This window comes from Populus trichocarpa, chromosome 9 (assembly GCF_000002775.5).
Source record: "Populus trichocarpa isolate Nisqually-1 chromosome 9, P.trichocarpa_v4.1, whole genome shotgun sequence".
In the NCBI taxonomy this organism is placed as follows: Eukaryota; Viridiplantae; Streptophyta; class Magnoliopsida; order Malpighiales; family Salicaceae; genus Populus; species Populus trichocarpa.
Genome location: NC_037293.2, coordinates 12,100,992 through 12,118,586, shown reverse-complemented (window position 1 = coordinate 12,118,586; position 17,595 = coordinate 12,100,992). Strand labels below are relative to the sequence as shown.

Genomic DNA, 17,595 nt, shown 5'->3' with positions numbered 1-17,595 from the left:
CAAAAAATAATTTGAAAAACAGATTTCATTCTAATTTTCTTAGTTTTAAAACCCGGCCCGGCCCGATGGGTTGACTCGGGACCCGACTGACTCGGGGTTGGAACTGTACCGGGTTTAAAATAAAATAATGGAAGTAAAAAATCTGGGTGACTCAGCAAAACCCGCTCAAAAGCCCGGTTACAACCCGTTGACTATTTGTTTTTTTTAACCAAAATGATGTTTTGATTTATAAAAAAAATTGAGGTTGACCTGGGTACTGGCCCGATCAAAACCCGATGACCCGGGCAGAACCCGTGACATGGACTTTGACCCGGATTTAAAAACTATGCTAATTTCAATATTTGCAGGCACATCAAGAGCTGAAAATGACCTGCGAAAGTTGCTGCCAAAGCTCCCCTGTCAACGCTAATCTTTCCCATTTCTGAGATAATGAAAGATAGAATTTAGTAATTTTGATGTCGGTGATTTAGTATAATGCTCGACTATTTTAAGGCAGCGTTTATTTTTCTCTCTTTGGTAGCTGAGAGAATAGGTGGAGTACTTCTTTTTTTTTTATATAAAAAAAAGAATTGGTGGAGTTCGCTAAGATGGTTGGTTTCATTGGGGTTTCATACATCCCCGTAATTCTGGAATCCGGTAAGGTCAACGGGGGACTCCTATCTAGGTGTGGCCCCATTTTGTAACAATTCTTCCTTGAACGAGTTTCTTGATTCATTGAAAAGAAAAAAAGAACAAAAAAAGAACGTTTGGAGCTGCTTTATATACATCTATCAAGTTGGGTTGTACTTAGAAAATGATACTTCAGAGGTGGGGTTTTTTGCCGATGATGTTGCTACTAGTGGTGGCTGCAATAACAGGAGCAACAGCAAATCCAGATGTGAAAGATGGCTGCCAAGAAAGGTGTGGGGATGTTATTGTTCCTTACCCGTTTGGGATTGGGGAACAAAGATGTGCCATGAATTCTAACTTCTTTCTAAGATGCACTTCAACTGATGATGGTCATCATGAACTGTGGTTTGGATTCGTGCCTGCTCGCCATATATCGGTGGAGGAGGGCACAGTCATTATAGACTTTGTTCCAGCATTTGATTGCTACGACAAGTCAGGGCAGCAGGTGAGGCTTTACAATCTGTCTATGGATCTTATAGACCCCTACACAATTTCAGAGTCAAGAAATATGTTCACAGCAGTTGGTTGTGATACCATTGCTATGGGGACCAACAAGGAGGCGACATCCGGGGTTGGTTGTCTCTCTTTATGTACTGTAAATGCTACCATGTCAAAGGAGAATTCCTGCTCAGGTTCTGGATGCTGCCAGACCTCGATTCCCAAGGGTCTCAAGTCACTGAATATTACCGTTCAGAGCCTTCGCAACCACACGACTGTTTCCGAATTTAACCCTTGTGGATTTGCTTTCCTTCAGGAGAAAGTCTCCTTCAACCTCTCGGATTGGCCACTCTCTCGAACTCCAACAGATTTTGATAGATCAAATGTTGTGATCGAATGGGTAGCTCAAACCGAGACATGCGAAGAGGCTCGGGCCAATAAGAGCTCATATGCTTGTGGCATCAATACAAATTGCTACTACTCCGATAATGGTCAAGGATATCGCTGCGCATGCAATGAAGGGTTCGAAGGAAACCCATATCTTGAAAAAGGATGCCAAGGTAAAGTGACAGATGCCTTCAGTAGCTAAGTGATTGAAATTATAAGATTGTTCATTCCTCTTCTCAGATATCCTTGAAACAAAACAACTTCAAAGTCCAGAGTCATGGCAAATTATGAAACAAAACAACTTCACAGAACTTCTTAGAACTTTTACTCGTGTTGAATTAAGGTCAATTCATAATTTGTCATGTTGACAGATATCGATGAGTGCAAGGATGCCGGCAAGAGATACCCATGTCAAGGTAAATGCCATAACACCATTGGGGATTACGAATGTAAATGTCCACTTGGCATGAGAGGTGATGGCAAAAGAGGTTGCCGTGGGTTTGGCATCATCACAATTATTATTTCAGGTAATTAATGTGCATCCACTTCAATACGTGGCAGTGATAGGTATTCCTTGTTTTTCAAATATCCTATATTTAATTTATTAATTAAGCCATCAATCCACCCAAAAGTCCAAAACAATAAGTTAGGCTATCAACAACCTGCATCATTTACTAGGGCTTTGCCTTTTGGATTAGAAAAAAATAATCAAACCGGAACCGAAATATATAATTCAATTATAAAATTAGACTAATTAAAAAACTAGTTTATTTTTTATTTTAAAAAATATCCAAAATATAAAAATCTTCAATAGTAGAGTTTTAGAAATAAAAAAACTCCAAAAGTCACACTTCTTGTTTAAACATTGTTTTCCTTTTATTTTACTAGATAATTTTTAATATTTTTTTTATTTTAGAAAAAAATTTCCCATACTTGGATTATGAACTGTTTTGGGCTCACTAATTTTCTTGAGTCCTTATGTCTCTGGATCTTACAACCGATCTTCTAAAACAAAATTAAAAGTTTTTGCTTCTGATGTTTTTATTTTTTATTTTTTATAAAAAAGGAATGCGGGTTATACCATCTTCCCAAAGACACTTTTAATGTGAACGTTAAACTTTTTTTTTTGAGAAATGCAGTTGTTGTTGGAGTGGTTGGAGTGTTGTTACTGCTCATTGGTGGTTGGTGGCTGTACAAAATCATGGAGAAAAGGAAGAGCATCAAACTGAAACAGAAGTTTTTCAGACAGAATGGTGGTCTCTTGTTACAGCAACAATTATCCTCAAGTGATCAAGGGTATTTCCAAAACCAAAGTATTTAGCTCAGAGGAGTTGGAAACTGCCACAGATGGTTTCAATGTGAACAGGATACTTGGTCAAGGTGGCCAAGGTACCGTGTACAAAGGGATGCTAGCAGATGGAGTAATTGTTGCTGTCAAAAGGTCCACAATGGTGAGTGAAGAAAACCTTGAAGGATTCATCAACGAGGTCTGTATTCTTTCACAAATCAACCAAAGAAATATAGTCAGGCTACTTGGTTGCTGTTTGGAGGCAGAAGTTCCTCTTTTAGTTTATGAATTTATTCCTAATGGAACTCTTTCCGAGTATCTCCATCGCCAAAATGAGGAGTTCCCTTTATCATGGGAAATGAGATTACAGATTGCTGCTGAAACTGCCGGAGCACTTTCCTATCTTCACTCAGCAGCTTCCATTCCAATTTATCATCGAGATATAAAGTCCACCAACATACTCTTAGATCACAAGTATCGAGCAAAGATTGCCGATTTCGGGACTTCAAGATCACTCTCCGTTGATCAAACTCATTTGACGACTACTGTGCAAGGCACCTTTGGTTACTTGGACCCAGAATACTTTTGGTCCAGTCGATTTACAGATAAGAGTGATGTTTATAGTTTTGGAGTAGTTCTTGCTGAGCTCTTAACTGGACAAAAAGCAATTCTTACAAACGAGTCACAAGAACACACAAACTTGGCTGCACATTTTGTTCTTTTGATGGAAGAGAACAGAATTTTTGATATTGTTGATGCTCAAATTAAGGAGCACTGCCCCAAGGAGGATGTCATCGGTGTAGCTAATATTGCAGAGAGATGCTTGAATTTGAACGGAAAAAAGCGACCGACAATGAAACAAGTCACATCAGAGTTGGAGAGGATCATTCCATTGTCACAAAAGAAGGACGTTCAACAAAATAACGAAGAAGCTGATCAGAGCATCACGGCTGAAGTAGTCAGTGCGTGGGATGATGCTTCTACATCAATTACTTGCAGCAGTTTTCAAGTTGATCAGGCTCTATCATCATCTGACGTCGAACCTTTGGTCCCTTTCAAGACTTGGTGATCCATTAATAAGAAACGCGTCTCGACTCTGTAAGTTTTTCCTTTTCTTTTCTTTTTCCTAATGTTCTTGGATAAACTTAGGACCATTTGTTTCGGTATTTGTTTTGCGAAATGCTTTAAGCTATCGCTGTCACTGTTTTTTCTTCTATATAAATCTTGCTCACTTTCTCCTTAATCTTATTATTTCTCTTCTCACCCTGGGAAAATATAGCAAATCACAAGAAGAAATGGAGTGATCTTGGTGTGCCTAGAAGGGACATCTTTGAATGCTTGAGTTTCTGGGTCATCCACTGAAGGAAAATGGAAACTGGTTTGTTACAGTCCCTCTCAGATTGTTGCTAATGGCGCCAAAGGCTGGGATTATTGTCTTTGTCTTGTAGGCTAATTTATGGGTAAAAGTCCCAATCTCTACTCTGTTTCTGCTATGGCAAATACCCTATGGTGGCCGGATGTTCCTGTTCAAGTTTAATATGGACCGAAAGGCCATTCCTGAGATGTGATATAATTTTGATCCTAGTGATTTAGGACGATGCTAGACCACTTCAACGTAGCATTTAATTTGGACTTTGTGATTGTAGCGGACTTTCTGGACTTCAATAAGGAAATTTTCAATCTCTAAGGAAATGACTGTCTGTCTTAGGTTCACTTATTGAAGGACTTGCATTCTCATGGAGAAGAGTGATGATTTGCCTGGCAAAGATTATATCTCTTCACTATTTTTCTGACCCCACAAGTATTCATGAAGTGCTGTTAGCCTAGATAGCTCATCAGATACTTCAAGCTTGGCCTTTTTACACCGCTATTTCTACATCTTTTTGCAAGCTCAGCAACCATTTCTATCTCCTCCGCTTCTTCTTTAGCTACCTCAAAATCTAAAATTTTAAGGAGATGATTGTTTTCCAACGATGAGATGAAAATGATGTTACGGTTCTCTCCAGGCATTAGAGTTTGGCTTCTGTCCTGTCAGAAGCTCCACAAGAACTACTCCGAAGCTGAAGACATCACTCTTTACTGTTAAATTACCTGTCATAAGACACTTACTATTCAGGTAGCCAAAATTCCCCTATGTTTTTGTGGCTATATCAGCTTCACTTGGTGAAATCAGCTCTGAATCTCAAAAATCAGCTCCGGAAGTATGTTCACTGTCTTGACATCCCCGTGAACGATTGGAGGGTTTGCTAAAGAACGCAAATAATTAAGTGCAAGTGCAGTCTCAACAGCTACCCTCAAACGGTTTTGTCCGAGATCTCAACACTTGAGACTTTTATCATGGATATGATGAAAAGGGGTTCCGTTTGAGATGAATTTGTAAACTAGTAAAGGCTCTTTGGTCTGCAAAAATAGTCCGAAAAGCTTTTGACTACATTCTTGCGATTGACTGGTAGCCAATTTCATGCTGAAATTCCTCGTTCATTTGAGCCTTGTCTACTCCCTTAAACTTCTGGGTATAATCTGGTAAAACTCCTTTGTATACAGCCAAAACCACCTTGGCCAAGTTTCTGATTATCATCATAATTGTTCGTTGCTTTTGCCAGCTCTGACTCACTGTAAATCCTTTCTCGCTGATGCTTTAAAACCATGCCCCCTATCACAAAAGAAATGAAAAAATAATGAACTTCCGTGATAATCAAGCTAGCGTGTTCTAGAGTGTCCCAAAAAAGTTAAGAGGTTGAATTCTTGTACTAAATTCTGAAATGTGTATGAATTTTAGTAATAAATCCCAAAGTATGATTGATTTTTAGAGGCAGGCTCCATCAAGTCCCTCTCTTGTCAGTGTAGATGGACCCAGACTTCACAGACCAGCAAAATGCAGATATTAGGGTTTTGAGTGGCAGGCTCCCCTGAATCTATCTATGGTCTAATTTCTCAGTTCTCATACTAGGAGTAATGTGTGTGTGTGTAGGGACGAATCAATTAATAAATAATCTACAATTATGGGGAAAGACTTATCAAAACTGTTAATAGATGTATCTTTGAAGCATAAATGATGAATTTATCTAATCACAGGAATCTCAAATCCAAATGTTTGTTTATAAAGAAGTTATTTTGATTTTTTTTTCTGCATGTTAAGAAATTCAGCATGGGATAGTAGCTGAATCAAAGGATGACTGTAGATTTACATGCGGAATCCAAGAATTAATGTGTGCTAGCTGCCCAGAGAGCTAAAGACTACCTGAAGCTACTGTGGCGATACCAAAGAAGACCATTTACTTTAGTTCTGATAATATTGCTATTAGAGAGATTTCCTCTGCTGAATGTGTAACTGAAGAGAAATTTTCTCTTCTCAATCAAAACTGATTGAGTAACCGAAGATCAGTTTGATTCTTAGTAAATATAGTTTTTAATGCTATTTATAATTCATGTAACAGCCAAACAAATCTTTCTACAATTGCCTTGATCAATGTAACATTACATGACATGTTGAAACCTATTGTTCTTCAAAAGCACATTTCCTAGCTAGCATTGACAGGCTTAGTAGTGAGTCCAAAATCATAGGGGAGGAGGGGATCGTAATGAGAGTCACCAACATTCATAGGGAGCTGACCAACGGTCTTGAACCAAGTCCAGGGCAGCTTTCCAGTAAATCCATAATCCCCGAAAAGCACATCTGCTACTCTTTAGCCTTCAGCGCCTGGCAACCAAGCAGCAACAAGAGCATCGATTTGTGACTCATAGGGCTCAATCACGACTGGACGACCAGATACTGTGACCACAACGCATTTAACATTGCCGCAGACATTAAGGATCGTACTCGGACCTGGCTCAGCTATGGTCAGGTTCAAACTATCTCCGGCTGTCTCAGCATAAGGAGTCTCTCCGACCACAACAATGGCATAAGAGAAGTTGTTGGACTTGAAAAAATCAGCATTAGGGTTCTTGCTGTAGACGATTTCTGTGCTTGGATCAACTGCGGCTGAGATACCACTTAAGATGGTGGTTCCTGCTCATTGTGTGATAGGACAAGTTCCATCAATACTGCTACTATATATTATACTTGAATTCAAGAGAATCGTGCTTGAAATGGAAGCAAAAAAGAGAAGCATATTAATTATACCAGCAGTGTAATTGTTGCCATCAACTCCTTGCTAAGTTGCAGTCCATCCTCCACATTGATAGCCTAAATTATTAGCATGGCTTCCAACTACAAGGAGGCTTTTTTAAGGAGGAGTAGAACTGGAGCATCTGCATTCTCTCCATTCTTCAACAACACAAGTGACTTCCTCACAGCTTCCCTTGCCAAATCTCTGTGAGTTTGTTTTCATAACAAGTGGCAAGTTTTCAGACAAATAAGTAATCTCCTGAAATGGGAAAGGAATGCTTAGATTCAGACATATAAAGCTACCTGGCTTCCGAGCTGGTCAACCAAGGTCTCCTCAGCTAAGGGAGTCTCAAATAGACCTAAAGTGAATTTCACTCGCAAAATCCTCTTGACAACATCATCAATACGGTCCGTGGAAATGTAATTATTATTTACTAAGTCAATCACAATATTGATGAACTCAGTATGGTTGTATGGAACCATGATCTGAAACACACATGTTAAAGCTTCAATGTCAAGAAAAGCAGCAGCTCTAATCAACCAGAATAAAAAACATTTTGTTTGACAAGAATAGGCAAGTTTCTGCTAGTCTTTGAGAATAGAGAGGTAGGAATCAACTAACCATGTCAATGCCGGCTGAAATTCCTTTCAGAACTGATTCTGTGTAGTTTGAATGAGGTGGGTAAGTAATCATGTCGATACCCTCCTAATCAAAGATGACAAAACCATGTGACGTTCAAAAAATGAAAGCAAAAGGTTAGAATTGTTTGCTTTTCATAATATTTTATGACTTAGTTTTAGATACATAATTTAATCAACAACATCAGAATACCCTGAACTTGAGGATATCCTTGAGAACAGTCTTAACAAGGTAACGATCGACATGCATCTTCTGTCCATTCTAGCTTGAGTAAGAAGCCATAACAGTTGAGACACCCTTGATAATGGAGTGAAAATAACTTGGCATATGAATGCTCATCAATCCATGGTAGCCAATAACAGTATTATTCTCGTTAATGCCTTTGGTGGTGCCCCCATCGCCAACAAAGTGCTTCGCACAGGCTGGAACTTTGTCCCTATAACAAGGTTAAACATTAAATTATATATATATATATATATATATATATTTGATGTTTAAATTAAGTCACACTTACTTTCCACCAACATAGGGAACACCCTTTCTGGAATCTGGAGGAACATCACCTTGCAATCCAGGTATAATCTCTGTCATCATTTCAACAACTTTAGGATCCTCACTATAGCTCTCATAGCACCTACCCCATCTAGGATCTCTACAAACCTGTTTGTTATCCGATGATTAATGTTTTATAACGATAGATAAATAAATCCTAATCTCAGAGATATGATCAAAGATTCAAACTTTCTTTTAGATCACTACGTATCGCAATGCATGGAGCAAAAACGTAAGGAATGCCAGTAGCCCTAACTTCAAGAGCAGTTGCTGCTCCAATCCTGTCAGGATCCCTGAAATAAAGAATTGTTAAGATCACAAATATATATATATATATATGAAAAAAAAAAGGCATATCTTTTTTTTTATTGCATAAACTTGGTCACGGTCCTGGTCTAGACAGTTTTCGTTCAATAAACCATGTTCATGTAAAATGTCACGACCCGAATCCCAGATCCATGACCGGCACATAGGCAAGGTTCCCCTCCAAGGTTCCATACCTATGCAAACCCAAACTTACATACAAACTTATCCTTTAAACAACTCAATCAGAGTTCAACACAACACTAATAACAGAATAAACTTCATAATATAATTCGATTGTCTTAATACAAGAGTTCATATAAATTTAGAGTTTTGGAGCACTAACTAGACATAAATGGAAAGGTACAAATTACAACCAAAAAAGCAGGTTCTGAAGGTCCAACAAAAATGACCTACTATCAAGCTATAAGCCTGAAAAGAATAAATAATGAGATGGTGAGTTCAACAACTCAGCGAGTAGATAACGTTCAATACACACACACACACACACGAGGTAATACAACAATGAAAAGTATATATACAAGTATGGCTCTAGGTTCTTATAGAAAGGTTTCTCAAATAGACCATAACAAGAATATCATATGGTAAAACTCGTCAGAAAATCAAAATGCAATGAGCATGAGGTTTCGTACTATGGGATGATCAGTCCACACAGGTTGGTGACTCCCCCGACCAACTAGGGTTCAGATACGATGTGCACAAAGACTAACACTACCCTGTTAGTATGGGTATTCTGACTGACATACCATAGGTTCATAATCATAATCAAACAGACATATTTATATCTCAAGGCTCAACTCATGACATCAATCAAATGAGGAGCTATCAATTCAGAAGTCAATTCAAAATATATACTGGTTCATATCAAGAATTCAGATTCAACAATTGATCATGTTTTATCATAACAAGGATAATAATCAACATATGTATTATCAAGAAGCATGATCCAATTCATATTAACAAATCAAATATTTATAATATTTCTCATGCATATTGAAAATTATCCACTCCCCTGACTCGAAAGCAAACAAAACTCAAAGCAGATACCGAAGGAAATCTTACTAACGTCCCGCCGGTAGAATATCAGGATTATCTGAATATAAAGGAGACATATTCAAAAATGACTCAAAAGAACATATAACCTATTTAATACATTTATCTAAGGGTATATTCCGTAACCCTATATGTTTTTGAACTAACTAGTCAATTTTCTCAAAAACCCAAAATTTAACGGTTTTCCCGAAATCTGATCCATAATAAAACAAATAATAAACTTGGTAATAATTCACTAAATAACCCTCAATTATTCATCAAACCAATCTGAAAAAGCCAATATTACAACTAGGGTCCAATCTGAATTTTATCATATTTTTAGGGCCAAATTGTAATTTTCATCTAATTGGAGGACCAAACTAAAAATATCATAAATTCATGACTATAGTGGAATTATGTCCATAATTCATACTCATTTCTGTCCAGAACCTCTAATTATGCTACAAGGACCATTCTGGAATTTAAAATAATTTTTAGGGTCAAATTGTAATTTTTGTCAAATTGGAGGACCAAATTGAAAGTGTTAAAAATTCATAACTCTACTGGAATTCTGCCCATAATTCATCTTTTATTCTGTTCAGAATCTTGGAATATGCTCCAGGGACCAATCTGTAATTTTCCAAAGTTTAGGGACTAAACTGTAATTTTCACAAATTGAGGGACCAAACCGAAATTTTGTCATCTTCAACCTCAAACACAGAATTTTCACAGATTACCTACTGTTATCTCCTGATTTCTAACACAAATTTCACCATTTACACAATTCATAACTCAAAATCATCACAATCTTCCATAATCAACTAAATAATCAATTACCCACAACAATCAACCTTATAACATTCAAATTAATTCATCAATTAACCCAAAACACAAATTTTCAAAACCCTAACATTCAATCAAAACAGAAATTTAAAGCTAAAATAAAACATATTATACACATTAAAACATAATCTTACCTTTTTTACTTGTTTCCTCCAACTCCTTTCTATTTCCCTTCTAATTTCCTTCTTTTCTCTTCTTCTTCTTTCTCACTTCACTCCTGCCGGTTCTCTCTTAAAATTTCAGATCCCTTTTTTTTTTTACTTCGTATTTATATTTATCAACTATTATTCAATTACCACAATACCCCTCATTTAATTTTACCCACTCTTTAAGCCTCCAAGAGCTTAGTTGCCTTTCCCTATTTTTTTAATTCAAAACGTTACATAAAACTCTCTAAATTCTTTGGAACAAGAAAAGGTGATAACTAACATGTAATACTCTCGAAATCAAAAACATAATTTCGGAAGGTAAATGATATCTTACCTTGTGGCTCCAGGACCCACGTTATGAGGGAATATGGTGGCCTTATAAATATTGTTGTGCCCGTGAACAACATCAATCCCATAAATCATAGGAATTCCAAGACGACTAGAGAGTGAAACATTTTGGAATCCATTAATCATATGAATCCAATCTTGAGCTTTGGCGTTAAAGTGAGGGGCACTTCCTCCACCACTTATTATGCTGCCAATAGAGTAATCCTTCAAGACATCAGCAGTTGCAACAGATCGCTCTATCTATGTCTTCTGACCAATCTTTTTTGCTAATGTCATTCGACTCATTAGGTCCTTTATTCGTATGTTAGTCGGTTGTTTCGGGTCTTTGTATTTTATGTAATCTCCTTTAGCTTGAATCATAGTTGCAAGACAGCATAGCTGGAGAAATCCCACTATATAGGGATTGAAATCCTTGACATCTTCTTGCCTTTGAAGAAACTCTTAGAGACTTCAAAACTATCAAAAGATATATATATATATATACATATAGAGTTCATTAAAAATAAAGCGAATTATTTCTCACGCGCACACACACACATATATAATTGATTTAAGAATAAAGCGAATTATTTCACAGAAATATAAACAACATCCTCGTACCTTTTGTAACAACATCAACTAGTGCTTACTCATCCAAAACCTAGTATGAGTGACAGAGGTGATCACTTGCAATTTGTTGACTAAAATGAGGAGTAAGTATTTGGTTTTATAATAGTAGTGGCGTTACACTTGGTGAGTGATTGTGACACCTTTTTTTAATAGAATTTGAATAGTTTTGTTAACTGATTCTGACTTTAATTCTATCGGAATATGTGAAATCATGGGTGTGATGAACCGTCCATATTTTTATGTAGAAAATTCATATGAGTTTAGATAACTATATATGGATAAGATCTCCGCGATCAAAAAGTCATTTAGTTTAAAAAGATGATTAATCTTATAGGGACGTTTCTTTAGTTTTAATGTACATAATTTTAATTTTGTTTTGAAAGAATAAAATCTTATAAATTTATTATATGTTTCTATCTTTATTTCTTCAATTTCAATCAAATAAGTTTGTATTTCTTCTGTTTTGGAACACTAATCAACGCAGTACAAAAAAAGACTTCTTTGATTATATCGCTAAACGGTAAGTAAGCAGACCTTGTGGCCAATGGGCCCGGTGTTGAAGCTTGTAGGGAGAAGCTTGTACTAAGGATGGATAGTGACCGGCACTAACTGTAAAAAGTAAGCGAAGGCTATAAAGTGAAGGATGCAATATGTATGAAAATAATAATCAGTTTAATGGTAACGTTGGCAATAGAGCAGAAGGAGTAGAAGCAGAAGTAATAATAAATTCTGTTATAACAGTTAATAATGGATCCGAACTCCCAGCCGCTCCTACGGTTTCATTATATTATATTATATTATTTATTCACCCCTTATTTACTACCTTCATCATTATTATTACTTCCATTATTTCAGAAAAGAAATAAAAATGACATTTAGTTTTTTTTTTTTTTTTTTGTCTCCATCCATGTATGTGTATGGAAGGCATGCGTGTGCATAGCCAAGCCATAGTCATAGTCATAGTTTAGAGCCCTGCAAGTACTAATATTCCTTTCCTTTTTTTCTTACTGTATTATTTTTCATATTACTCCATTGCATTGACAAAAGCAAAATCCTTTTTATATTACAAAATTATTTACTCACTCCAAGTTTCTCAACCACAGTAGATTCTTGTTTAAGGTTCATATTTCTAATTATCCTACACAAATGCTACTGTCGTCCACCCCCAACCACAGTGCTAGACTTGTGCAGTGAAACACTTTTTCCCTGATGTGATATTTGTGCATACTTAAATTATTTGACTGGTATGTTCTTGGATTGTGAAATGTTATTGATGCCATTGGACTTGTATATAAATGTGTTCAAACGTTTTGAAAATTTGCATGAGCTAAAACTGTTATGATGTTGATACGACTCCTGCAGTGGTGTATATGGGATGTGCTGCATGCTTATATTGCTACTTATTCTTTCTTTTTCTCCAGGTATTTGCTAGAACTGTGATCTGTCGAGATTTGGATGTGGCCACAAGAGTTGCCCGAACTGATGGTTTGGACTGCAGAACTGTGATGGTTAGCATAGAAATCTTATTTTTTATTTCACACAATGACCTTCATATGTGATCGAGATGCCTTAACAACTTACTACTGATCAGGTGATCAAGTAAGCAAGAAAGGTGGTATGACGGGGGGCTTTTATGACCATCGACGCTCAAAGTTGAAGTTTATGAGCATAATTATGCAGAATACAAAATCTATTAACATTAAGGAAGAAGAACTTCAAAAGGTCAGATTTATGCTACAAGATATCCTTTTTCACTATTTTTTTTTTTAAAAAAATTCATTTTGAACGAGTGCTTTTAGTTTATGCTTTCATTTAATTGTAAAACTGGGGAATGATTTCTTGTCAATAGTCGTGAAAAATGTGTAAATACATCCCTCAGGCTATCTTACTCCTAAAATTTTAGTAAATAAATAAGGCTCGGTGTTTGATTGTTGAACAGTAGAACTCTTGACTGCTAAAATATCTTTTGAAGAGTTCCTCAGATGTTTCCTTAATTCCTTAGCTTAAATTACATCCATCTATTATTGTCTACTTTGTTTTCGCTAAATTGATCCACATATGGACCAGAGAATAACTGAACGCGTCTCTGAGCAGCAGAAAATTGATGCCAAGCGGGCTCATGATAAATAAGAGTTGGAACAGCTTAAGCACGACATAGCTAATGCTAATAAGCAGAAACAATTCATTTCCAAGGCTCTTGAAAATAAGGTACATTTAGACTGTCAAGTCACCCTTACCTTACCACTGGCAGATTATCCTTTCTTTAGCATCCATTACATTATTGGTGTTAGTATTCTTATTCCTCTTTCAATGGACCCAATTTATAGGAAAAATCACTTGCAGATGTCCGGAATCAAATAGATCAGCTTAATGCCGGTATGGTCATGAAACCAGCTGAGATGGGCACAGAGCTCATTGTTCACTTGACACCAGAGGAAAAATGTGAACTATCCCAACTCAACCCTGAAATAAAAGACCCTTAAAGAGAAGCTTATTACCTGCAGAACAGATCGCATCGAGGTTAGAAATCTCAACCTTGTCTAGTAGTAATTGCAGTGTCCTTTGTGGAATGTGTTCTGTTTCCCATGAATGTGCATTTTTCATTACATGGACTGAAACAAGAAAAGCAGAGCTAGAGACTAATCTTACAACTAACCTGCAACGACGGAAGCAAGAGTTGGAAGCCATAATATCGTCGGTTGACTCTGACACGTTACATGGTGAAGATGAATTGAAGAGGCAGGAACTGAACAATGCTAAATCATTGGCTGAAGTCACAACACTGGAACTCAAAAGTGAGCTATGAGTTTCTACAAATACAATTTTAATATTTAAATATAAGGGGAATTTTTTTTGACTGGTTAATCTTCTTAGGAGTTTCTGACAAGATAGATACACTAAAGGAGGAACTAAAGGAGAAATTTTTTTAAAAGACAGAACTAAAGGTATGCCACCTTTTTAAAAGACAGAACTAAAGATTTTGAAACTCCTACTCATCTGAAATTGTTGGTCCATATGTATGGCAAGATCTTGGCTTGTATCTGCATGCAGTGAGAATAGGAATGTCGAATCTGTAAAGAAAATCTAAAGTGCTGTTGGTGTGTGGTTATGTGTGCCCTGTATTGTATTTAGCTATTGTTTATTCATCAGATGTAACCATTGGAGGTGATCCTTAATTACTTTTTTCGCTAGACATCATTCGTCGCCTGGCTGATATGGCGAACACACAATTTATAACCACCACTTTCAGGCCAGAACTTGTGAAGGTTGCTGACAAGTTATATGGGGTGACACACAAAAACAGGGTGAGCCAAACACCAGCATTTTCTTGTTTATTTGATATTTTCAATATTCGAGTGAGATCTGGGATTTGGTGAAATTGATTTCCAGTGATAAACCATTACTGATTGGATTTCTATCAGCCTTCATGTTTTTCAATAAGTTCTGTTATTTAAATATTGGAAAATTCTCTTTCTTGGCACTGTTGCTGATTGGATTTCTATCAGCCTTCATGTCGCGCTTCTAGATGCTTGCTCCCAATTAAAATTCATGCACAAGTTTTCCTTTGGTGAGGAAGTAATATTCCACGAAAATCATTCTCTCACAGTCGCCTCCCCCTTCAAAGAACAGCTCGAGCACGTGCTCTCAATGAAGGGGCCGGCAGCATGAAGACCACGGAACTGCAGTTTTTCGAAGAGGTATGAAAGCCTTTTCAAGAAGTAAATCTTCCAATGAGAAAACATATATACCTTGAGGAAAAGGGAACCTATGTGCATGTGGTGGGGTATCATTAGGAAATATATTCTATTTTCTTGCAAGGGCTTCAATTGATTCATCAATCTAGCTAGCTAGGCCTCCACAAGTAGCAAATAATAAATTATGATGTAATTGTAAATCTTTCTAAAATTGTTAAGTCGTTGACGTGGACGTAAAGTAGATATGTTTTATAGATGAGGTAGACAAAATGAAGTTTTCTTTTCGTTGATTAATTAGATATTTGACGTGGACGTAAAAATATTCCAAAATGGCTGCCTATGCAATGGTTGGGTTATTCTAATTAAGGAGGGACTTTTCTTTTCATTGTCTGTTTCTCCTATATATATATATTTCCTTCACAACATTTGTTTTTGTCTTCAGGCCTAATTGTCTAATTAATGACTTAGGATGGGATATTCTCGAATAGGATTAAAAAAAAAAAATACAAGAAAGACAGAATTTTCCAAAAGAATTGGCCTCATGGTTTTAACTGGTAAATGATTTTAATAAACTTAATTAATTTAATAATATTATTAGAAAATAAGATATCAATAACATATAAAACAAAACAAAAAACAATGATTCTTTGCAAAATATGAACGCTTACTAATATTATGAAAATATATTTTTATAATATTCTCAAAATGTCTTAATAATTTTATTTGTTAACAAAATAAAAATCAAATAAGAATAAAATAATTGTATAAAAAAATAAAATAAAATAAATCTAAAAAAATAAAATAAAAAAATCAATTATTACTGTTAACTTTTTAAACCGTAAACTGGATTATAATATCAAAATCACTATACATGAATGTTCCTGTGGAGCTCGGCTGGTCCTGTTGAAGTTTACTATGATAAAGTTATTTTTTAGTAGGAGTTAGGCAAAGTAAAGAGATACGTTTTTTACTTCCTTTTACACTTCCGTGTCCTTGATGATGCCCTGGAAGTAGCTAGGTTAGCCTGCCTTGTTTGTTTTGGATGAAGCTACGTACACGGTAGGTTTGGCCAGTTTTTTTGATGCTTATGTGTTTGGAGACAACACTCAATAGCCCTGGTAAAATGTATCCTTTCACTGCAATGGAGGAAGGAAACAGTGCGCGCATGATCACTACGTCTGACCTTGCAATTGTCGGTCTTAGGACTACTGGTACTTTTAATCTACTGCTGTATGATTGGCTAATCAACTTCATTTTTATTTTTATTTTTATTTTTTGTTGTTTTGAGGAAAATGGAAACAATTAACACGAGCCCGTATGTGGGAGAGCTGAGACCAAAGTAGATGACATCTCGTTGAAGAGATGGCGTCCTGCAAAAGAAGGTTGACTTTCAAGGTTGATGTCTATATATGCCATTTTCATTTTATTTCTCGCATTTACTAGCTATATTCGTGCCTGCTTGTGGTCTTAAATCCACCGCCCCTGCAGCTAGCTAGGTCGAATCTAATGTTAATTTCTAGGTCTAGCTAGTGTCACTTATTTTAAGCTTGATGTTAACATCCATTATAATATATACAAATGGTTATATATATATAATATATATTATGTTGACGAAACATGAGACCGTCAACAGTTCATGCACCCAACCCAACTTTAGAACGATAAGACATGTTTTTAATGGCATTTAATATTATGTTAGTAGTTATTTTTTTAAGTATTTTTTATTTAAAAAATATATTAAAGTTTACTATGACAGAATTTTCTAAAATAATTGGCCTCGTGGGACCACAAATGTCGGTCTGCACCAGTTACATGCCAGCAGATTTGATTACCATAAGATATCAACAAAGAAGTTGAGAGGTTGGAGTATCTGAACCAAGAGGGTTTTTTTTAACATAATAAATAAAAAATTATCAAAGTAACACAATTAAAAAAATAGCACACTTGGAGTTTGTATTGATTAACCTACTAATCATTAAGGTACACTCGATCCTAATTAATTCACTGATTAATTACGTCAATGATGTCAACCGAGCGATATATAACCTCCTCCTCCTCCTCTTCTTCTTCTTCTTCTTCAAAATCTAGTCATAAATTGATTTTTCATTAATTCAGTCTATTATCTTTCTTGGGGACAAACTTTTTAAACTAAAAAGAGATTGCAAAAGAGAGATTTTTACACTAGAAAAGTTCTGTTTAAGATAAAACTAAAACTGAAGGAGGTAAATGGTAATGATAACAACAGCAGTAGAGCAGCAGCAAAAACAATGAAGAAATGATTAATTAGTGATAATAATAATAATAATGGTATTCTTAACAGAAATAGTTCTGTTTCTTGTTACAAATTATTAATTACATTTCAGGTATTATAATATATTTAAGAGGGGATTTCATTAATTCAGATTTCAAATTTGTAGGCATATCATGGGCTGAAAATGACCTGGGAAAGGTGCTGCCAAAGCTCCCATGTCCACGTTAAATCTTTCCCATTCCTGAGATAATTAAAGATATCA

General features: G+C 36.0%; 2 protein-coding genes, 1 long non-coding RNA gene and 1 pseudogene across 3 annotated transcripts in view; 2 read left to right on the top strand and 2 right to left on the bottom strand.

Annotated features, from left to right (window-relative positions):
• The window catches only part of LOC7460108 (structural maintenance of chromosomes protein 3), a 38,988-nt gene that overhangs the window by 15,133 nt on the left and 6,260 nt on the right, over nt 1–17,595 (top strand). The window lies entirely within an intron of this gene.
• LOC7460110 (wall-associated receptor kinase-like 8) lies at nt 460–5,384 on the top strand. The gene is given in 5 exon segments (XM_002312831.4): nt 460–1,667; nt 1,866–2,021; nt 2,634–2,779; nt 2,781–3,880; nt 4,062–5,384. Coding segments are annotated over 4 exon segments (2,247 nt in total). The 5' UTR covers nt 460–793; the 3' UTR covers nt 3,852–3,880; nt 4,062–5,384.
• Nucleotides 6,168–11,197, bottom strand: LOC18102207 (uncharacterized; annotated as a pseudogene).
• LOC127905744 (uncharacterized) lies at nt 13,476–14,710 on the bottom strand. Its single transcript, XR_008060050.1, has 2 exons — nt 14,044–14,710; nt 13,476–13,885 (listed from the first exon to the last, which is right to left on the bottom strand). It is a non-coding gene; the product is annotated as an uncharacterized LOC127905744 (long non-coding RNA).